This window comes from Anomaloglossus baeobatrachus, chromosome 7, assembly GCF_048569485.1.
Source record: "Anomaloglossus baeobatrachus isolate aAnoBae1 chromosome 7, aAnoBae1.hap1, whole genome shotgun sequence".
Classification (NCBI taxonomy): domain Eukaryota; kingdom Metazoa; phylum Chordata; class Amphibia; order Anura; family Aromobatidae; genus Anomaloglossus; species Anomaloglossus baeobatrachus.
In genome coordinates this window covers 297,718,180-297,742,795 of record NC_134359.1, presented here as the reverse complement: position 1 = coordinate 297,742,795, position 24,616 = coordinate 297,718,180, and the positions used below count along the sequence as shown (strand labels likewise).

The 24,616-nt window shown below is 46.5% G+C and overlaps 1 protein-coding gene across 1 annotated transcript in view; it reads left to right on the top strand.

Moving 5' to 3' along the window:
• Positions 1-24,206, top strand: part of LOC142246485 (uncharacterized) — an 82,044-nt gene extending 57,838 nt beyond the window's left edge. The window contains exons 10-11 of the mRNA XM_075319547.1: positions 8,918-9,022; positions 22,719-24,206. Of these exons, the coding sequence (XP_075175662.1) occupies positions 8,918-9,022; positions 22,719-22,813 (200 nt within the window). The 3' untranslated portion in view covers positions 22,814-24,206. The remainder of the gene's footprint in view (positions 1-8,917; positions 9,023-22,718) is intronic.
• The last annotated feature ends 410 nt before the right edge of the window (positions 24,207-24,616 follow it).

Genomic DNA, 24,616 nt, shown 5'->3' with positions numbered 1-24,616 from the left:
CTGAGACTCCATACCTCCGCTTGCTGGGCTGAGGAGAGCAGTCCGGGCTCATGGCTGCTGGTGCCGAGACTCCATACCTCCGTTTGCTGTGCTGAGGAGAGCAGTCCATGCTCATGGCTGCTGGTGCTGAGACTCCATACCTCCGTTTGCTGTGCTGAGGAGAGCAGTCCAAGCTCATGGCTGCTGGTGCTGAGACTCCATACCTCCGCTTCCTGTGCTGAGGAGAGCAGTCCGGGCTCATGGCTGCTGGTGCTGAGACTCCATACCTCCGCTTGCTGTGCTGAGGAACCGACACAGTAAGAGAATACTGTTTTGTTTGTTACATAGGTTTATTTTGTAGTTAGCCTTCTGTTGTCAGTTAGTGGCCAGACGGGCTTAGTCATTTCTTTTCCTGTATTTTGAATGTGTAACACTGAGAGATAAGTGTACACAATAAACATGGCCGTATCTGTGTGGCACCTACCAGTCTGCCGCTGTCATCTGTGACTACATAGCCACTCGCTTGGACCAAAGCAAAGATCCCAGCTGAGCTATATCCCCTGTCTCACAATAAATATAAATATATTGTGAGACTGTGACCGGGGTTATCTATGACGGCCGGTATGTCTCGCCCCGGTTGTGCTCACTCCATGATAGAAAGTAAATCCACTCTAGGGTTAATGCGGTTTCCCTACAGGCTGAAGGAAGGGTTAAATGGAAAGAGGAACAAGGGCAGGTGTGCCGGGTGTGAGGGAGTGAACAGAACTCCCTGAGCTCTCTGCTGGAGAGGCACATGTATATTGTTGTGGACTTTTGTTTGGACATTAAACCGTGTGCTGTGAACCTTAATGCCTGGATCCCGTGTCTTCTGCTGCACAGCCGACCTCACATATGGTGGAGAATCGGCGGGCATGCCAGCCAGTGAGGTGTAGCATCCATCCCTGGTGACCCAGTAGCACATGTCCTGGATTCGAGCGGCTATACTACAGCCCAAACCCAGCGACGCCATGGAGGACATACTACAGCAGCTGGCTCAGGCTAATGCACAGCAACAACAGGCTAATGCACAGCTACAAGAGGCCAATGCACAGCAGCAACAGACCAATGCACACCTGCTCCGGGCGTTGGAACGTCAGCAGCAATCCTTGCAAGTGCAGGACAAAAGGCACCAAGAACAGCTGGTTCAGGCCAATGCACGTCAGCAGCAAGCCTTGCAATTGCAGGAACAAAGACATCAAGAACAGATGGTTCTCCTGGCCAAGTCGATCCGTGCCAGACCGGCAGCAACAACCCCGGGACCGGGTGACGACGGCAGCGTCCGGAAAGCGGTGAGACAAGCGTTGCAAAAGATGACCCTGGGGGATGATGTGGAAGCGTTCCTGGCGGTGTTTGAGTGGGTGGCCGAGCGGGAAAAGCTGCCGACCCCCCAGTGGGCTGAGGTATTGTCGCCCTATTTGACGGGGGAACCCCAAAAAGCGTACCTGGACCTCTGTACCGAGGACGCCATTGACTATGTGACCCTGAAAGCTGAAATACTGGCTCGGTTGGGGGTGAATACCTATGTACGGGCTCAGCGGGTAAATCAGTGGTTCTATGAGGAAGCCAAACCCGTACGCTCCCAGGCCTATGACTTATTGCATCTTGTAAAAAAGTGGTTGCAGCCTGACACTCTGAGCCCGGCGCAAATGGTGGAAAGGGTAGTAGTGGATCGTTTTGTGCGCACTTTACCCGTCACCGTTCAACGGTGGGTAGGACAGGGTGACCCGAGTACCCTGGACCAATTAGTGTCCCTGGTAGAGCGGCATGTGGCTACGCAGGACTTGATACGGGACACTGAGACTTTGCGTACCGCCCGTCGGTCCGGCCCCTCCAAGCCTAGGGCCAAGGACCCACCGCTGACAACGGTGTAGGAGTCCCCTACCGTCCCGTCAGAGGCCGCGCCCGCCATTCCTGAGGTCCGGAAGGTTCTGTACCCTAAACGACAACCCGTCAAGGGGGTTTCCGTCCCCATTAGATGTTGGCGATGCCAGCGGGTGGGACATATGGAAGCCCAGTGTCCACTCACCACGGAGCCCATGGATTGTGGGGTTACCCTGCGGGGTTCAATGTATGCTCAGGTGGTGTGTACCGCTGACCTGGTCTCCCCAAAGACGGAGCCCCACTTGTGCCAAATACAGGTGAATGGATGTCCGGTTACAGGCTTGTTGGATTCCGGAAGCTTAGTGACCCTTGTGCGCTCAACCCTAAGGGCTAAAGTAAAGGCCACAGGACGTACCGTGGGGGTGGTTTGCATACATGGGGACCGCCGAGACTATCCCACGGGGATTGTCACCATCACAGCACCTTGCGGTCAGGTGCAACATGAGGTGGGACTTCTTAACACTCTTCCTTATGACGTGATCCTAGGAAGGGATCTGCCCTATTTTTGGACTTTATGGAGGGGACCCCCTAAGTCCCCTCAGATATTGGTCAGTCCGGGACCTGAGCCCTACAATCCTGAATCCGGGACGCCTGCCGTAGGGGTCACCATGATAGGGACAGAGTGTGAACCCGATAGGTCACCCCTAGAGGTATTGGCAGGAGAGGCTGAAATGGTCGAGCCCATCCCGGAGTTGGAGGCGTCCCCGGATACGTTTGGGACAGCCCAACTCCAGGACCCTACGTTAATACATGCCCGGAGTCGGGTGACAGCAGTTGACGGGGTGGCACAGCTGCCCGGTGCCCAGGTAAGGTACCCCCATTTCGCTCTTAAGCAAGATTTACTCTACCGGGTAGATGAAATTCGGGGCGTGGGGGTAGAACAGTTGGTGGTGCCCCAGCCATATCGCCGGCGGGTCCTCGACTTGGCTCATAAACACCTGATGAGTGGCCACCTAGGGGTCAAGAAAACGCAGGAGCGAATATTGCAAAGGTTCTATTGGCCCGGGGTTTTTGGGGAGGTAAAACGGTTCTGCGAAACCTGCCCGGAGTGTCAGCTTACCGCACCCCTGACCCATTTTCGCAGTCCGTTGGTACCGTTACCCATTATAGAAGTCCCTTTTGAACGGATAGGGATGGATCTGGTGGGGCCCCTCGTAAAGTCCGCTCGAGGGCACCAACACATCCTAGTGATCGTTGACTATGCCACCCGGTATCCCGAGGCGATACCTCTCAGACATACTGCAGCAAAGCTTATAGCTCGGGAGTTGTTTGCTGTGTTCTGCCGGGTGGGGTTGCCCAAGGAGATCCTTACGGATCAGGGGACCCCATTCATGTCTAAAGTGACCAAAGAGCTATGCCGGCTACTCCAGATCAAGCAGTTGCGTACGTCTGTGTATCATCCTCAAACGGACGGTTTAGTCGAGCGTTTCAATAAAACCCTGAAAACCATGCTCAAAAGGGTGATTTCAAAAGACGGGAAAGACTGGGATATGATGCTTCCCTATTTGATGTTTGCCATCCGTGAGGTGCCACAGGCATCCACGGGGTTTTCGCCTTTTGAATTGTTATACGGGCGACATCCCCGGGGATTGTTGGACCTGGCAAAGGAAACCTGGGAGCAGGAGCCCACCCCCCATAAAAGTGTGATTGAACACATTTTGGGTATGCAGAACCGCATAAGCGCGGTCATGCCAATTGTGAAGGAGCATTTACAGGAGGCTCAGGCCGCGCAAAGCGGCCACTACAATAGACAAGCCACCGTGCGGACCTTTAAACCCGGGGATCGGGTGTTGGTATTAATCCCCACGGCGGAGAGTAAATTCCTGGCTCAGTGGCAAGGCCCCTACGAGATAAAGGAAAGAGTCGGGGTGGTTAACTATAAAGTATTGCAGCCCGGTAGGCGGAAACCTGAACAAATATACCATGTCAACCTATTAAAACCTTGGCAGGAACGGGAAAGCCTGATGGCTGGTTTTTCCCCATCTCCCTCCTCTTCAGGTCGTTCACCTCCGGCTCCAGCGACCTCCGGAGAGGACGAACCGGAAGTAAGGATTGGAGAAGCCCTCACCAAGACTCAGAGGCGAGAGGCCAGACGGTTGGTTCAGCAGAACCCCGATGTCTTCTCCGAGCTGCCCGGTAGGACCAGTCTGATACGACATGATATTGTCACCGAGCCCCACCTGAAGGTACGCCTGAAGTCATACCGGGTACCGGAGGCTCGACGACAAGCCATATCGGAGGAAGTAAAGACAATGTTACGCCTGGGGGTCATCGAAAAATCCCGGAGTGAATGGGCTAGTCCGATTGTCCTAATACCAAAACCCGATGGCTCCTTAAGGTTCTGCAATGACTTTAGGAGATTGAACGAAATATCCAAGTTCGATCTCTACCCCATGCCCCGGGTGGATGAGCTGATTGATAGGCTGGGACAGGCGCGATATTTTACCACGCTCGACCTGACCAAGGGGTACTGGCAGGTGCCACTGACGGAGTCCGCCAAGGAGAAAACCGCTTTTGTTACGCCGGAGGGTCTCTTCCACTATGTTGTCTTGCCTTTTGGGTTACATGGCGCTCCGGCCACGTTCCAGAGGTTGATGGACTTAGTGCTGGAACCCCACCAGGCGTATGCATCAGCGTACCTTGATGACATCATTATTTACAGCTCCGATTGGCAGACCCACTTGGAACAGGTACAAGCGGTGGTGGACGCGCTTCGAACAGCCGGATTGACAGCCAATCCCAAGAAATGTGCGTTGGGACTCACGGAAGCCCGCTACTTGGGCTACGTGATAGGCCAAGGAGTGATTAAGCCCCAAATTAACAAGGTTGAGGCGATCCAGAAGTGGCCTAGACCCCTGACCACGAAGCAGGTTAGGGCCTTCCTGGGTATCGTGGGGTACTACAGGAGGTTTGTAAAGGATTTTGCGGGACTATCAGCCCCCTTGACGGACCTTCTCAAAGGCAAGAAGTCCGTCATGGTGCGCTGGACTTCGCAGGCCGAGGACTCCTTCCGGGCCCTGAAGGGGGTCCTGTGCGGACAGCCCGTTCTCGTACACCCTGATTTCCGGAGGAGTTCATAGTACAGACGGACGCCTCAGAGGTCGGCCTGGGGGCAGTGTTGTCTCAGGTGGTTCAGGGGGAGGAACACCCCGTCACCTTCTTAAGTAGGAAGCTCACCCCTCCCGAGCGGAATTATAGCGTAGTGGAGAAGGAGTGCCTGGCGATCAAGTGGGCCTTGGAGTCCCTACGCTATTACCTGCTGGGACGGCAGTTTCGCTTGGTGACGGATCACTCTCCACTGGTCTGGATGAGGTCCGCCAAGGAACGGAATGCCCGGGTTACCCGGTGGTTCCTTTCTCTGCAGAACTTCCGGTTTACGGTTGAACATAGGGCCGGTGGGTTGCAGGGCAACGCCGATGCCTTGTCCCGCGGCCCGTGTTTGATGGCGGGAGTTCAACCCCGCACGCTTGAACTGAGGGGGGGGGGTATGTGAGACTGTGACCGGGGTTATCTATGACGGCCGGTATGTCTCGCCCCGGTTGTGCTCACTCCATGATAGAAAGTAAATCCACTATAGGGTTAATGCTGTTTCCCTACAGGCTGAAGGAAGGGTTAAATGGAAAGAGGAACAAGGGCAGGTGTGCCGGGTGTGAGGGAGTGAACAGAACTCCCTGAGCTCTCTGCTGGAGAGGCACATGTATATTGTTGTGGACTTTTGTTTGGACATTAAACCGTGTGCTGTGAACCTTAATGCCTGGATCCCGTGTCTTCTGCTGCGCAGCCGACCGTGCTACCTCACAATATATATATATATATATATATATATATATATATATTACACACACACACGTAGAATATACAAAGAAAACAGAATGAAAACAGGGGTTCCCTAGCCGGTTTCTCACGCTGCTACTAACCTGACATCAAACTGGACTGGCAGCACCTTTACAAATGTGAACAGGTGTGTTTCTGTACGTGATGTGAAATATATGAGAAAATATCAACAGTCGCATTCTGCAAAACTACAAATTCTACCTAATATTTTTGAAGGTGTTTAGAATATTAAAATGGCCACTGTAATACTAGCCCAGCGCCCCTTCACGGCACCCTCCAGAGCTATGTATATATATATTAATATAATGTACACAATATGTAGCTGTATAAAAAGAAATCATTTAAAAAAAATGATGTAGCACTCCGTGGTATTTTGGATTCTCAGCGCAGATAAAGCGGACGGCTATGGGCTGCCACCCCCACCCCCAGCTGCCTGGCTTTACCTTGGCTGGTAATCAAAATACAGGTAAGAAGGGAAGACAATTTGATTTTAATTAAAAAAATTATTAAAAAAAAAAATGCATGAACTCCCGCCGTATTTTGATCGCCAGTCAGGTAAAATCAGGCAGCTGGGGGCTGGGAATCTCGGCAGCTTGTAGCCACCCCTGGAAATGGTGCATTGTTTCTTTGCGCCATTTCCAGGCGCTTCACCCGGCTTGTCCAGTTGCCCTGGTGGCGGTGGCATGCTGGGTAATAAAGGGGTTAATACCAGCTTTGTATTCTCAGATGGTACTAAAAGCCTGAAATTCATGATATCACGCCAAATTAGACATGGCCACCATGAATTTCTAGTAAACAGTAAAAAAAAAGAACCAAAACACAACACAGAGAATTTTTTTCTATTAGAAATAGAACAAAAAAAACATTTAGAGACTCTATCTTTATTAATAAAATTCTTAGCCCGACGTAGTTCACAAGGACAGCATTGTCAGCTTCATCACTCTGTACAGACACAGTCTATACAAAGTGAGAAGCAGAGAGCCATGTCAGCTCTCTACAGCTCTCTGTACAGAGCGAGAAGCAGGCTGTGAGGGGATGATTCCACAGGACTCTGGATGACGTCAGCCATGTGACCAGTCTGTAAGCCAATGTCTGTACAACATTCACATCAGACTGGTCACATGGCTATGACGTCACGGAAGGTCCTTAAGTCAATGTTGGTTACCGTGCGGGCATTGCAATGATCAGATGGGGAAGCAGAAGTGGCGACAGAGTCTGCAGGATACGTCGCGGAACCTGTAAGTATAATGACAATGTTTATTATTAACTAAATTCTTTATTTTACAGCTCCCACCCCACCCCATCCCATAACTGTAAAGTCCAAGATCGGTGATCAGATGCAAACTCGCATTATGTCCATCCCAATCCTTACAAAATGGTCGGGCGAGGCTCCCAATCCCGACCATTGGGGGGGGAACGCCCAACCCTAATTATGACACAACTTAATTTATAAATATCTGTGGTTTGATTTATTTGCCTATGTGGACTGGATGGGTTGTTGCTGGCAAGTGGTGAGAAATTCATGTCAATAGCAACTTTAGAAATATATTTACTTAGAAAAATTGGTGAGTCGTTCAATCCTTATTTCACAAGCTGTATATACCAACCCATTTTGATCTTAATAAGAAACAACTGCATTAAATACACACTTTTTTTTAAAAAAGATGCCTCACAGGGGTGGGGAAACGGCCCGCCATGACTTTTTATGTGGCCCCTGGGCATATTCCCGAGGAGCGCAGTGCTTGTCGGCTGCTGGCCCTTTAAATCACAATGTGTGATGTGATGCAAGAACGCACACAGCATATCAGATCCTCAGCATGCAGGCCTGTGTCAGCGTTCAGAGGACGTACTTTGTGGGCGGGGAAAGCACGAGGCGTGCTCTGTCCCACAGAAGAGCAGAAACAGGTTTACCGGCCTCCCTGCAGTACATGAATTGTGATGCTGTGAGCCCTCCACCCACTCCTGTGATGTATGTGTGAGCCCCCACTCAGTGCTGTGAGCTCTCCCCCCCCCCCCATGTAATATATATGTGAGTGCTTCCCCCCTCCTGTGATGCATATGTGAGCCCTTCCCCCCCCCCTCATGTGATCTCTTCACCCCCCTTCTGTGATGTATATGTGAGCCCCCCCACCCAGTGCTCTGAGCCCCTCACTCTGTGCTGTGAGCTCTTCACCCCCACTCCTGTGATGTATATGTGGGCCCTCCACCCACTCCTGGGATATATATGTGGGCCCTCCACCCACTCCTGGGATATATATGTGGGCCCTCCACCCACTCCTGGGATATATATGTGGGCCCTCCACCCACTCCTGGGATATATATGTGAGCCCTCCACCCACTCCTGGGATGTATATGTGAGCCCTCCACTCACTCCTGGGATGTATATGTGAGCCCCCCCCCCCCCCCCGGGATGTTTATGTGAGCCCTTCCCCCACCCTTCCTATGATGTATATGAGAGCCCTCCACCCAGTGCTGTGAGCCCTTCCCTCCTCCTCTGATGTATATGTGAGCGCTCCACCCAGTGCTGTGAGCCCTCCAACCCCTCTTGTGATGTATATGTGAGCCCTCCACTCCCTCCTGTGATGTATATATGAGCGCACCACCCAGTGCTGTGAGCCCTTCCCCACCCTCCTGTGATGTATATGTGAGCCCTCCACCCCCTCCTGTGATGTATATGATTTACCAATCTGATGACTGCACTCCAGACTGAGGCAAACCTGGAAAAGCAATTGTGAGAAGCCACATGATCAATGTCACCAAACATCACAGCTGCACCAAAGAGAAGCAGCTTCAGCCACCTCTGTAGGGGTGAGTTAATTAATTGTTAAACCAAACATATTAGGCTAATTTGCATGCTGATAATTTGGTGCGGCCCCCGAAGGTTCATAGAAATTTCCAAATGGCCCCCAGCACAAAAAAGGTTCCCCAACCCTGCCACTTACGGAATAAAAAGAAAAATGTCAAGGAAAAAATGCAATGTATTAAAATATATTAACCCTTTTCCCATCAGTTTAAAAAAAAATTCACACTGAATAAAAATATATAAAAAATGCTACTTGTGAAAAAGCCCTGAGAGAAAAATGTAATGATATACTTGACTACATTTGCCCACGTTGTATCATTTCAAATAGATTTTGTTGGTAAATTGTACAAATAGATGATGTCAAATTCTGTTTCAATCAAGGTGGATTTTATTTAAGTGTCAATGACAAGAAAAGTCCTTTGGAACACATTTTTGAATCTGAACAAGAAGGAAGCATGACTGCAGATAATCAAGTGTCTTCAGCAGGTAAATAAGAGGATAATCTGATATTCAGCTCAACATCACAGATTGTGTCAAGCTCGGAGAACCCAGTCATATGCCTTAGTTTAATGTACTACAGTGGTACCTCGGTTTTCGTTGATCTCGATTATCTTTGGTTTCGGCTTTCGTTGATTTTTTTCCACTAAAAATTTGCCTCGGTTTTCGTTTGTTTTTGTCTGCATGCCCATGTGACTATGCTGCTATTTCTGCAACAACAAAGGGTGATCCATGCGCTCTCCGGCTCTGTGTGGCATTATGAGTGTCACCCCGCTTGTCAGTTTCAAAATATATGTAATAAATGTAAGGTAAAATGTATGTATTCTTTACATTAGTGTTTTTATATTCATTTAATATTCCTTTTATATTCCTTGTATATTCATTTCTTATTGTTTTTAGTATTAAACAGTATCTTTATTCCATATAAAATGTGTTTTTGTCTGTATTTTAGAGTGTCTAAAATGAATTAATTGAATTTATATTGATTCCTATGGAAATGCTTCGTTTTAGTCGGTTTCAGTATTCATTGATTGTATTCAGACGGATTATCAACGAAAACCGAGGCATCACTGTATATGGATGGGATGTTTGGTTGAATCTCACTAACAAGCAGGGGCTGGCAGGCACATTTTAGACTGGGGGGGCAATCACAAGGCAGTGGCCTTCGAGTTGCGGCGGCCCAACTTTGTCCTGTTTCTCTTTGGCAGCTGCATTAAAGCAGCAGTGGTAACAAGCTTTATGAACAGGCTGGTAGATAAATATGAGAACAGAACCGCGCTTACTGCATAGATACTGCAACAGAACCAAGAGGACTACATAGATATGGGAATTGAAAGGGGCTTACTACAGAGATATGGGAGCAGAACCAAGCTTACTACAGAGATATGGGAGCAGAACCAAGCTTACTACAGAGATATGGGAGCAGAACAGAGCTTACTACAGAGATATGGGAGCAGAACCAAGTTTACTACAGAGATATGGGAGCAGAACTGAGCTTACTACAGAGATATGGGAGCAGAACCAAGCTTACTACAGAGATATGGGAGCAGAACCGAGCTTACTACAGAGATATGGGAGCAGAACTGAGTTTACTACAGAGACACGGGAACATAGCCGAGCTTACTACAGATATATGGGAGCAGAACTGAGCTTACTACAGAGATAAGGGTGCAGAACTGAGCTTACTACAGAGATATGGGAGCAGAACCAAGCTTACTACAGAGATATGGGAGCAGAACCAAGCTTACTACAGAGATATGGGAAGAGAACCGAGCTTACTACAGAGATATTGGAAGAGAACCGAGCTTACTACAGAGATATGGGAAAAGAACCGAGCTTACTACAATATGAAACAAAAACAAACTTGCTACAGAAATACGAGATCAAAACTGAGCTTTCTACAGAGATATGGGATCAGAACTGAGCTTACTAAGGAGGTATAAGAGCAGAACTGAGCTTACTAAGGAGGTATAGGAGCAGAAATTAGCTTACTACAGAGATATGGGAGCAGAACTGAGCTTACTACAGAGATAAGGGTGCAGGACCGAGCTTACTACAGAGATATGGGAGCAGAACCGCGCTTACTACAGAAATATGGGAGCAGAACTGAGCTTACTACAGAGATAAGGGTACAGAACCGAGCTTACTACAGAGATATGGGAGCAGAACCCGCGCTTACTACAGAGATATGGGAGCAGAACTGAGCTTACTACAGAGATTTGGGAGCAGAACCGAGCTTACTACAGAGATATGGGAGCAGAACCGAGCTTATTACAGAGATATGGGAACAGAACCGAGCTTACTACAGAGATATGGGAACAGAACAGAGCTTACTACAGAGATATGGGAACAGAACCAAGCTTAATACAGAGATATGGGAACAGAACCGAGCTTACTACAGAGATATGGGAACAGAACCAAGCTTAATACAGAGATATGGGAACAGAACCGAGCTTACTACAGAGATATGGGAACAGAACCGAGCTTACTACAGAGATATGGGAACAGAACCGAGCTTACTACAGATATATGGGAGCAGAACCAAGCTTACTACAGATATATGGGAGCAGAACCAAGCTTACTACAGAGATATGGGAGCAGAACCGAGTTTACTACAGAGATATGCGAAGAGAACCGAGCTTACTACAATATGGGAACAAAAACAAACTTGCTACAGAAATACGAGATCAGAACTTAGCTTTCTACAGAGATTTGGGATCAGAACTGAGCTTACTAAGGAGGTATAGGAGCAGAACAGAGCTTTCTACAGAGATATAGGAGCAGAACTGAGCTTACTAAAGAGATAAGGGAGCCGAACAAAGCTTACTGTATCAACACAGGAACAAAATCGTACAAAGAAACAGCAACAGAACCAAGCCTCCTACATACATACGGGAACAGGACAAGCTTACTGCATACACATAGTACCAGAACTAAGCTTACTGCTTAACCCCTTCATGACTGGCCAATTTTGCACTTTCCGTTTTGTTTTGTTTTTTGCCTTCCTTCTTCCGAGAGCAGTAACTTTTTTATTTTTCAGTAAATCTGGTCATGTGAGGCCTTGTTTTTTGCGGAACAAGCTGTACTGCAAATGAAACCATGCGTTTTACTATATATTGTACTGGAAAATGGCAGAAAAAGTCCAAATGTGGAAAAATTTCAAAAAAAGTGCGATTGCACTATTGTTTGAGATTTTATTCACTGTGTTGACTATATGGTAAAACTGATGTGTGGGTGTGATGCCCGAGGTCGGTGCTTGTTCGTAGACACCAAACAAGAATAGGTTTACTTTTATCTAAGGGGTTAAAAAAAGTGGCGTACGTTTAGCACCATTTTCCGCGACCCATAGCGTTCTCTTTTTTTCGGGATCTATGGCTTAGTGACTGCTTATGTTTTGCATCTCGGGCTGACATTTTTAATGGTACCATTTTTGCTCTGATGCTACGGTTTTATAGCCTGTTATTGCATTTTGCGCAAAATCTGCGGCAACCAAAAAAACGTAATTTTAGAGTTTGGAATTGTTTGCGGTTACGCTATTTACCGATCAGATTAATTGATTTTATATTTTGAAAGATCAGGCATTTCTTAATGCGGCAATACCAAATGTGTATAATTTTTTTTTTAACCCTTTCTTTTGCAATGGGAGAATGGCGGGGGTGATTTGAACATTTACGTTTTTTTAATTTTTCAAAAGTTTTTTTCAAACTTTTTTTTTTATTCTACTATCTCCCCTAGGGACTATAAGGATCAGCTGTCTGATTGTTAATTCATTTCTCCCGATTAGAGCAGCACTGCTCAGACTGGGAGAAATGATCATCTCTTGTAACAGCCAGTAGTCGGCTGTTTCTTTTAGGACCTGAGTCATCTGAGCTACAGGAGTCATCACATGACCCAGTGCTACCGTGACAACCATCGGAGCCACGTCACGTGACTTCTGGTGGAGGCCTGTGAGCATTTGATTACCGCGATCACCATTAAAATGGCACTGTCACATTTTGATAGCGCCATTTAAAGGGTTAACAAGTATAAGTGGATAGCGATTCCATTAGCACCTGCGAGGCACACATGTCAGCTGTACAAATTAGCTGACATGTGCGTGGATCCCCTTGGCTGCCCGCAGCAGCAGGTGGGGATTAACACTATGACCGCAGGAACGTAATATTAATGCCCGGGGTCGTTAAGGGGTTAAATATCGTACCATAACTGACGATACTATACAGATATAGCAGCAAAACCATGCATACTACATAGATACAGTACCATAACCCAGCTAACTACATATACAACAATTACAAAGCTTCTCCTATATTTTCAATGTTAAAACACGTACAGCACACGGACTGTACACTAATGCCATTTGTGTGCTATACGAGGTTTTCATGGCCCCATAGACTTCTATTGGCTTTTGTAATCTGTCGAGGAAAACCCCACCAAAAATAGACGTCTCTGTGTGGATCACATGGTCTGTGTACAGTCCCTGACAGAATTTGTGTCGCTTATCCATGTTATGTAAATAAAAGCTTATAACCTGACTTTAAATTCATCCATTGGTTTCATAAATTACTCTTTTGAAAGCTGAAACCCTCCCAAATTTGGTTTAGGTTATGAAAATAAAGTTGCTGAAATATTGATCATTTAATGAACACAGAAAGGTCAGATCTTAGCAAGACAAACGTTTTTTCGCCTTGCCATATAATGCACCCAACCCTAGTTTACATCCTCACCTGTGCTCACTAAATGGTCGGTTAATTAGTAGGTGTGTATAAAAAGAAACCCAGCACCCCAGATCTTCACTTGAACTGCAACTTAACCTCTGACAACATGCCAAAAATCCACCCTGCGACCAAAGCCTTGATTATCAAGAGGCTGAAAACTAGATCCACTGCAGAGGTGCCTGGCACCTTTAATGTGTCTTAGCATCAAGTACAAAGACTTAAAAAAAGATTTGAAGAGACTGGAAATGTTTTTGACAAGCCCAGGTCCAGCAGACCCCGCAAGACAACTGATCAGGAGGAACGTCTGTTGGTTAGAAAATCCAAAGCCAGCCTCTCTTCCACTGCAGCAGAGCTCCATAAGGCCTGGTCACCTAAAGTCCCTGTGTCAACTAGAACAGTTTGTAGGATTCTGTCTCAAAATGGCCTCCATGGTCGAATCAGTGCCCAGAAGCCAGCACTAAACAAAAGGCAATTAAAAAAACGTGTGGCATTTGCCAAGTCCCACAGCCTGCTAAACAGATGGACGCTGGGAAAGTGGCAGAAGGTGGATTTCTCTGATGAATCTTCAGTTGAATTACACCACAGTCGCAAATACTGCAAGAAACCTACTGGAGCCCGTATGGATCCAGAAAATTTATGTTTGGTGGTGGAAAGATCATGGTATGGGGTTACATTCAGTATGGGGGTGTGCGAAACATTTGCAAGGTGGAAGGCAATATCAATAGCCTAATATATCAAGAAGTATTAGCTACCTCTTAGGGGTACTTTACACGTTGCGACATCGCTAGCATCAGCTAGCGATGTCCAGCGCGATAGTACCCGCCCCCGTCACACATGCGATATCTTGTGATTGCTGCCGTAGCAAACATTATCGCTATGGCAGCTTCACACGCACTTACCTGGTTGTCGACGTCGCGGTGACTGCCGAACAATCCCTCCTTCAAGAGGGAGTGCGTTCGGCGTCACCGCGATGTCAACGCGACATCACAAAGCGAAGGGGCGGAGATGAGCGGGATGTAACCTCCCGCCCACCTCCCTCCAGCGATGTGTGCTGCTGCAGGAACGACAAAGAACATCGTATCAGCAACAGGAGAGACATTATGGAAATTAACGATGTGACAACGATTTTTGACTGTTTTGCGCTCGTTCATCGTCGCTCCTAGGATTTACACATTGCGATGTCGCTCTCGGCGCCAGATGTGCGTCACAACAACCGTGACCCCGACGATATATCAGTAGCGATGTCGCAATGTGTAAAGTACCCCTAACATTCCCAATCATAAAAGGGGTCAAATTCTGCAGCAGGATGGTGCTCCATCTCATACATCCATCTCTACAACGAAGTTCCTCCTGGCAAAGAAGATCAAGGTGCTCAAGGACTGGCCAGCCCAGTCACCAGACATGAACATCATTGAGCATGTTTGGGGTAGGATGAAAGAGGAAGCTTGGAAGACAAAACCAGAGAATCTAGATGAACTCTGGGAGGCATGTAAGACTGCATTCTTTGTTATTCCTTATGACTTCAATAAATTGTATGAATCCTTGTTGAACCGCATGGATGCAGTTCTTCAAGCTCATGGAAGTCACGAAAAATATTATATATGGCTCTAATAGCACCACAACTTAAATCATCAAAGTTATTATTTGTTTGAATTTCACATTACTTTCGGTGGGCGACAAAACTTTTGTCTTGCCAAAATCTGACCTTTATTCATTAAATGATCAATATTTCAGCTTTGTAGCAACTTTATTTTCATAACCTAAGCCAAATTTGGGAGGGTTTCAGCTTTCAAAAGAATAATTTATAAAACCAATGGATGTATTTAAAATCAGGTTATAAGCTTTTATTTACATAACATGGATAAGCGACAGAACTTCTGTCAGGGACTGTAAACACTCGGACCTGCAAGCAGCACCATAGGTTATAATTGGTACATGTTGTAACTGTGAAAAAAATGGATACAACACGGACATGTGAAGTAGGCCTTAAGGTGACATAGCTGTGTCACAGTGCAGGGGTTAATTTCACTTGTCTTTTCATAAACATGGAAACACAAATGAAAGTCCCTAACACATATGTTACTAAGGCCTTAGGGCCCGGACCCACGATCAGTGTCAACAATGTTTTGGACGCAGAGTGTTTTCGCTGCGTCCAAAATGCTGTGTTTTACAGTACAAGCACACTGAATGGAATTTATGGAAATCTCCGGCCTTCTGTGCTTCTTTTAGATGCTCCATGAACTGACCTGTGGTTTGGGTTTCCAAGTTGCAGCTTGTGCATTTATTCTGACAGACATGCTAGTATTCTGAGCGGGAGAACATAGCGAAAATCCACTGTGTCAGCCACCCTGATCGTGTGAATAGGCAGCGCGTTCTACCATCCAGGAGACTAGCGTCTCCGCCAGAGAAAGTACGCTGCGTCCAGACCGTGAGGAAGCATGATGGTGGGCACTCACCTTTATAGATTTAGTGTTGTGCCCTAAAAATACAAATATTTGACACATACACATATAGTGTATTGTGGTGTATGTGCCCACAGTCCAGACATGCTGCATCCTGGAAGTAGCATATCCTCTCCTGTGGTGCTGCCAGTGCTCTCCACAGGTAAAGCAGCTAACTGTGCCCACGATCAGGGTTTGCGGTCTTTTTCTCTGTTCTCTCTGTGGAGAACAATTGCGTCTCTGCAGCAATAAATTGACATGCTGCGGCTCGGAAAGCCGCATTGCAGGTCAGTTTAAACTGTGGGAAAAACCAGCACAGTGGGTATGGCATTTTTAGAAATCTCATCTAATTTGCTTGCATTGCATAATGCAGCATTTTGGACGCAGCAAAAACATGCCGCGTCCAAAAAGCTGTGAACCCTGGTCGAGGGCACGTACCCTTACATACACTTATCTTACAAACATACATACAACCTCAGAAAAATGGACATGTAAACATACAGCACAGAGATGTGTACACATATACAGATATGTACACCCACACGGCAAACAGGCGTACAGATTAGCACACACTGCGTACAGACATGCACACACACTCTGCGTACAGTCGTGCACACACACACTGCGTAGACGTGCATACACACACTGCATACAGACGTGCACACACACACACTACGTACAGACGTGCACACACACGCTGCGTACAGATGTGCACACACACACACTGCGTTACAGATGTGCGCGCACACACACACAAGCCGTACAGACGTGCACCCAGACGGCGTACGGACGTGCACCCATACGGCGGACGGACGCGCACCCAGACGGCGTATAGACAATCTTGAACTGCTGTTTATTTGTTCATCCTATCTCCGAAAACTCAGAATAAGGGGTACTTCTCACATAGCTAGATCGCTGCTGAGTCACGGTGTTTGTGCTTCCACGCGTCGCTGCTGGCTGGGGGCTGGTCACTGGTCGCTGGTGAGATCTGCCTGTTTGACAGCTCAACAAGCGACCATGTAACGACGCAGCAGCGATCCTGACCAGGTCATATCGCTGGTGGGATCGCTGGAGCGTCACTATAGTGTGACGGCACCCTTAGGCCATGCGCCCACGAGCGCTCGTACCTGCGGATGTATCCGCAGGTACGAGCGCATGTTTCCCGCAGCTGCCCGCCGGCATCCGCAGCTATTTTTAGCTACGAGATTCAAGCGGAATAGCTGCGGGAAACATGCGGACTTTCACGCGATTTACCTGCGGACGTCCCGGCCTCTATCTCCATAGCGGAGGGCCGGGATCTCCGCAAGTAAATCCGCATGAATAATTGACATGCACTTAGGTGCGGCTGCGGGATCTCCGCAGGAGATTCCGCAGCCGCACTTTCCGCAGCGTGGACACAGACACTCCCCATGTCCCATAGGGTAACATGGGGAGTGTCTGTACATGCTAAAACCTGCGGATTTATCTGGAAAATCCAGAAAAACCCGCAGGTTTTCTGCGGCAAACTCCGCAGCAAAAAGCTCCCGTGGGCACATGGCCTTAGGCTCAGTTTACATTTATCCTGTGTACTACGCGGAGCGTGTCAAGACTAACAGCCATGCATGAAACACATAGACCGTTCTACTCCTTTTGCAATGTTTTTAGAATTTTTTTGCCATTATAAAGGTGAAGTTTTAACCACATATTGCTACTGCCCTATACTGAGCCTCTCACTGGAACCATTCACCATAATGAGATAGATGGAGTCACTTTGGAGTTTTCAGGGGGTGTTTGTCTTTTTAGCTATACACAAAACTATGATCGGCCACTATATAGACTAGGTACCCTTGGAACAGAGGTCAAACTGAGTCCATCTACCTCATTTCAGTGAATAATGCCTTCACGGGCTCCATCTAAATCATGTTCATTTGGGAATTGGATTGAAACTGCAGTGGAGGTGCTCAGATTACTGCACAGGATAAATCTAAACCAAACCCTAAAATGCAATAAAAAAAAACCCAAAATTTTATACAGTTAGGTCCAGAAATATTTGGACAGTGACACAAGTTTTGTTATTTTAGCTGTTTACAAAAACATGTTCAGAAATACAATTATATATATAATATGGGCTGAAAGTGCACACTCCCAGCTGCAATATGAGAGTTTTCACATCCAAATCGGAGAAAGGGTTTAGGAATCATAGCTCTGTAATACATAGCCTCCTCTTTTTCAAGGGACCAAAAGTAATTGGACAAGGGACTCTAAGGGCTGCAATTAACTCTGAAGGCGTCTCCCTCGTTAACCTGTAATCTATGAAGTACTTTAAAGGTCTGGGGTTGATTACAGGTGTGTGGTTTTGCATTTGGAAGCTGTTGCTGTGACCAGACAACATGCGGTCTAAGGAACTCTCAATTGAGGTGAAGCAGAACATCCTGAGGCTGAAAAAAAAGAAAAAATCCATCAGAGAGATAGCAGACATGCTTGGAGTAGCAAAATCAACAGTCGGGTACATTCTGAGAAAAAAGGAATTGACTGGTGAGCTTGGGAACTCAAAAAGGCCTGGGCGTCCACGGATGACAACAGTGGTGGATGATCGCCGCATACTTTCTTTGGTGAAGAAGAACCCGTTCACAACATCAACTGAAGTCCAGAACACTCTCAGTGAAGTAGGTGTATCTGTCTCTAAGTCAACAGTAAAGAGAAGACTCCATGAAAGTAAATACAAAGGGTTCACATCTAGATGCAAACCATTCATCAATTCCAAAAATAGACAGGCCAGAGTTACATTTACTGAAAAACACCTCATGAAGCCAGCTCAGTTCTGGAAAAGTATTCTATGGACAGATGAGACAAAGATCAACCTGTACCAGAATGATGGGAAGAAAAAAGTTTGGAGAAGAAAGGGAACGGCACATGATCCAAGGCACACCACATCCTCTGTAAAACATGGTGGAGGCAACGTGATGGCAAGGGCATGCCTGGCTTTCAATGGCACTGGGTCACTAGTGTTTTTTGATGACATAACAGCAGACAAGAGTAGCCGGATGAATTCTGAAGTGTACCGGGATATACTTTCAGCCCAGATTCAGCCAAATGCCGCAAAGTTGATCGGACGGCGCTTCATAGTACAGATGGACAATGACCCAAAGCATACAGCCAAAGCTACCCAGGAGTTCATGAGTGCAAAAAAGTGGAACATTCTGCAATGGCCAAGTCAATCACCAGATCTTAACCCAATTGAGCATGCATTTCACTTGCTCAAATCCAGACTTAAGACGGAAAGACCCACAAACAAGCAAGACCTGAAGGCCGCGGCTGTAAAGGCCTGGCAAAGCATTAAGAAGGAGGAAACCCAGCGTTTGGTGATGTCCATCGGTTCCAGACTTAAGGCAGTGATTGCCTCCAAAGGATTCGCAACAAAATATTGAAAATAAAAATATTTTCTTTGGGTTTGGTTTATTTGTCCAATTACTTTTGACCTCCTAAAATGTGGAGTGTTTGTAAAGAAATGTGTACAATTCCTACAATTTCTATCAGATATTTTTGTTCAAACCTTCAAATTAAACGTTACAATCTGCACTTGAATTCTGTTGTAGAGGTTTCATTTCAAATCCAATGTGGTGGCATGCAGAGCCCAACTTGCGAAAATTGTGTCACTGTCCAAATATTTCTGGACCTAACTGTATATATATATATATATATATATACACATACATACATACATAAATACATATATATATATATATATATATATATATATATATATATATATATATATATCCATATATATTAGTGGTTTACTGGTAGCACAAAGGGTCTGGAAAAACCCCATGGTTCACAAAAAACAAACAAAATCTGCGCTCCTAAGGCTAGGGTCACACACTGCGTTTTTTTGATGCTGCGTTTTTGTGCGTTTTTTGCGGCAAAAAATGCACAAAAACGCACCCGCGTCAAAAAAACGCAGCAAAAAACGCATGCGTTTATGCCGCGATTTGGTGTGTTTTTTGTTCACTGCGTCTTTATGCGTTTTTTTATTAGTGAACAAAAAAAAAAGGTCTGATGTCACTTCCTTCTTCAATATGTTCTTCATTCTCCACTAGTGTATGCAGGAGAGCAGACAGCTGCAGAACTACAAGGCTCAGCATGCGCCATCCAGGACTGTATGCTGGAGGGAGAGTCAGGGGGAGCAGACCTACAAGGCTCAGCATGCTCCATCCAATAGTGAATGCAGGAGAGCAGACAGCAGCTGTCGAACTACAAGGCTCAGCATCCTCCTTCCAGGACTGTATGCAGGATTTCTTTGCCCCCCCCAAACAAAAAAAATGACTTGGGCTTCGCCATATTTTTGTATGCTAGCCGGGTACAGCAGGCAGGTACGGGCTGCCCCCAACCCCCAGCTGCCTATTTGTACCCGGCTGGGAACCAAAAATATAGAGAAGCCCTTTTTTTTTTTTAAATTATTTCATGAATTTCATGAAATAATTAAAAAAAAAATGACGTGAGCTTCGCCTAATTTTTGTGTCTAGCCGGGCACAACTAGGCAGCTGGGGATTGGAATCCACAGTGCAGGGTGCCCTAGCTTTCTGGGCACCCCCGCTGCGAATTGCAGTCCGCAGCCACCCCAGAAAATGGCGCTTTCATAGAAGCGCCATCTTCTGGCGCTGTATCCAACTCTTCCAGCTGCCCTGATGCCGGGTGGCTCACTGGGTAATAATGGGGTTAGGGCTAGCTGTATATTATCAGCTGGCCCTAAGCCTGAAATTCATGGTGTTACGCCAATATTAGACATGGCCACCATGAATTTCTAGTAAAGATAAAAAAACCACAACGAACAGAAAAATATTTTTATTAGAAATAAAACACAACACAATTAGTGACGCCATCTTTATTGAAATAAAGAACCCCCCTATGCAGTAATCCTGGGTCAAGGGTCCCGCGCTGTCCAATCCGGATCCAATATCATCTGATCGGTTTGCTGGAAGGCAAAGCGATCAGATGATGTGTCAGGTTCAAGGGCCTGAATCACATGACACATCAGCTGATTGTATAAAAGCCGTTTATACAATCAGCAGATGCATCGGTGCAAAAGAAAAAAAAAATAAAAATACTCACTTATGTGCTGATTACCGGCAGCTCCTAGAGCGAGTCTGATCCCGTCCGATCGCTGTAGGAGCTGCCGGTAATCAGGGATGAAGTCTCCTGACGCATCCGCTGATAGGTTAAACCGGCCGGGCGCCCGCGTCACCGCGATACTTACGATCAGCTGATGCGTCAGGTGACTGCATCAGGTGATCCATCGCCAGGTCCTGCATCCTGCAGGCATACGTACCCGGGGAGACTGCACACACCCGGAGCGGCGGTACCGGGAGTAGATGGGAGCGGGCATGGCACCGGGACCCTGCAGACAGGTGAGTATGACTTTTTTTTTTCTACTGTTCACTTTTGATTTCGCAGCCGCTTCCACCTCCTGCCCGTACATGACCCCGCACGGCAGCATACATGCACAGGACGGGAGGTGGAAGCGGCGGTGACGGTACCGGGAGGATTCACGCTTCTGTATTTACTGACAGAAGGAATCCTCTTCTTGTACATGTCACTTTACTACCCACCTCCTGCGTTTATAGCTGCGTTTTTGGTTAGAAACGCACCAAAACGCACCTATTTGCGTTTCTCATTGCGTCTTTCAACATCCCAGTGCACTCAATGGATGAAAAGCGCAGTGAAAAACGCGGGAATAATTGACATGCTGCGTTTTTGTGGCACCACAAAAACGCAGCTGAAAAAAAACGCTGTGTGCAGACAGCAAAAATGAAAACTCATAGACTTTGCTGGGGAAGCAAAGTCATGCAGTTTTCTGAGCAAAAACGCACCCGAAAACTGCGCAAAAACGCCGCGAAAAACGCACTGTGTGAACTTACCCTAAAGCGAACCTTCCCCCTTAGAGCCCAGCAGTATGCTCAAGTAGCGTGCTCATGTAGGACAATGAAGCATTGTGAAGAACCCACATAATTATGGGGTGTGTCTCCAAAAACACAAACTGGGCACAATGTATTGAGCACTAAACTGGTAAACTTGCAACCTTCACTCTGCAACATCCAGTGCGTGTTCATTTCTGTGTTGTCAAAATAGTTTTTAACCTGGACATGAATTCCTCTCACTGTACTTTTCAAACTGGGGATCACTTTTAGGGGTTATTTCTATTCTGGCCTCTGAGTGGTTTTGCAAATGGCACTCAGACTATTTTAACCAAACTTGCACTCCAAAAGTTAATTAGTTCTCCTTCCCTTACGAGTGCTGACATGTCACCATGTAGTAGTTTCCGACCACAAATGGAATATTACGGAGTTCAGGCAAAATTAAATAATAAATGATCAGCTCCATTTTTTTTTCCTGTTACTCCTTGTGAAAATAAAAAAAACCCAAAACATTTTAGTAGACAAAAAAAGATTGTTTTAATTTCAGGGCCCATAAGTGAGTGGTGTTAAAATAACCATTCCCAACATAAATTCCTCAGGAGTGTGATTTCGAAAATGAGGTCACTTGAGGTGATTCAAGAAAACTTTGGCACCTCAAGGGTTTGGCAATTGGTGATCACAACCTATTCCTGCAAAAGCCAAAAGGTGTTACTTCCCTTCTGTGCCGTGTGCCCAAAGAGTAGTGTACAACCACATAAGAGATATTGTCAAATTCAGTAGAAATTGAATAACAAATTTGGGGCTAAAGCAACATTTTAGTAGGAAAAAAACACCTATTTTTTTGTTATCAGTGCCCATTAATTAAAAATGCTGTGAAGCGCTACACCCCTAGATGAATTTAGTATTCTAAGCTGTAGACATGTATCCCCTATAATTCTAATGATTAACTACAGCTTCTCAATGTGGTGTCTAAGTTAGCTGTCTATGAAGCTGGGGGAAAATGAAAAAAAAAGTTTGCAACTTTTGTAGCTCAGCCCAGAGTCTACTCCGTACATCAGGATTGTTGTAGACATAAACCGTCTATAGATAATAGCAGAAAAATGTGTATAATAAAGTTTCTATGTTCTTATTGCAGAGCAACCGACGGAAGAAACGTCTCAAACTCAGGAAAAAAAGGGATCAAATAAATCTGGACTTATTAAGAAACTATCAGGAAGATCCAAGAAATAGCTGTTTTTTGAGCCTATTGTATTAGCAATCAGTCTAACAACGTTTCTATAAGCAAATCTTTTTTTTTAGTCAGACTTTTAACGTCTAGCTAATGTTGCGCTATTGGTTTTCGCACCAAATATAGCTTTGGTGCAACTGCCACTTTACTGTAGAGTTAAGGGTGCTTTACACGCAACGACATCGCTAACGAGATGTCGTTGGGATCACGGAATTCGTGACGCACATCCGGCCTCGTTAGCAACGTTGTTGCGTGTGCAACGTACGAACGACCGCTAACAATCAAAATTACTCACCTAATCGTTGATCGGTGACATGTCGTTCTAATCCCAAATATCGTTGCTGTTGAGGACGAAGGTTGTTCGCTGTTCCTGAAGCAGCACACATCAATACGTGTGACACCCCAGGAACGAGGAACAACACCTTACCTGCGTCCTCCGGCAACGAGGTGGTCGTGACTTTCTTATGGCTGCTCTCCGCCCCTCCACTTCTATTGGACGGCTGCTGTGTGAGGTCGCTGTGACGCCGCACAAACCGCCTTCTTAGAAAGGAGGCGGTTCACCGGCCACAGCGACGTCGCTAGGCAGGTATGTGTGACGGGTACTAGCGATATTGTGCACCATGGGCAGCGATTTGCCCGTGACGCACAAATGACGCGGGCAGGTGCTTTCACCAGCGATATCGCTAGCAATGTCGCTGCGTGTAAAGCAGCCTTTAGTTGAGAAAGTCTTTGTGTTTCACTGAGAGAAAACTGGGGAGTTCTTTCCAGTATTTCGGCACACTGTCTCTCCTCTGTGGGTCTGATCTCAGTTTTCCACCTTAACTTATTGTGTACAGGATAGTTATTCAACATCAGTGTTAACAAGAATCTGTATAGCAACGATATTATTATAGATGGCCTAGTTGATTTACTAATTAACTATATAACAGCTTTTTGTTTAAAAATAATTAGTACAACCATCGTGAAGTCCGCATTAAACACATGCCTTATCTGAAGATGTTTATAATAGTCTTTAGCATCAAGACCGTAAGGGTACCGTCTCACTAAACGACGTACCAGCGATTCAGACCACGATATGACCTGGTGAGGATCGCTGCTGCGTCGTTACATGGTCGCTGGTGAGCTGTCAATCAGGCAGATCTCACCAGCGACCAGTGACCAGCCCCCAGACACCAGCGACGCGTGGAAGCGATGCTGCGCTTGGTAACAAAGGTAAATATCGGGTAACCAAGCAAAGCCCTTCGCTTGGTTACCCGATATTTACCTTGGTTACCAGCGCACACCGTTTAGCGCTGTCTCCCTGCACTCGTAGCCAGAGTACACATCGGGTTAATAAGCAAACCGCTATGCTTATGTACTCTGGCTACGTGTGCAGGGAGCCGGCACTGGCAACGTGAGAGCAGCGTACGCTAGTAACCAAGGTAAATATCGGGTAACCAAGCAAAGCGCTTTGCTTAGTTACCCGATATTTACCTTGGTCACCAGCGTCCGCAGCTGTCAGAAGCCGGCTCCCTGCACAATCAGATCATTGCTCTCTCGCTGTCAAATACAGCGATGTGTGCTTCACAGCGGGAGAGCAACGATCAAAAAATGAACCAGAGCAGTGTGTAACGATCAGTGATTTCACAGCAGGGGCCAGGTCGCTGCTCAGTGTCACACACAGCGAGATCGCTAATGAGGTCACTGGTGCGGCATAAAAACCGTGACTCAGCAGCGATCTCGCTATGTGAGAAGTACCCCTAACCCTCTTACAGTTGTGAGGAGGCCTTAAACAAGTTATCCGATACCAACTGTGATACTCTCCT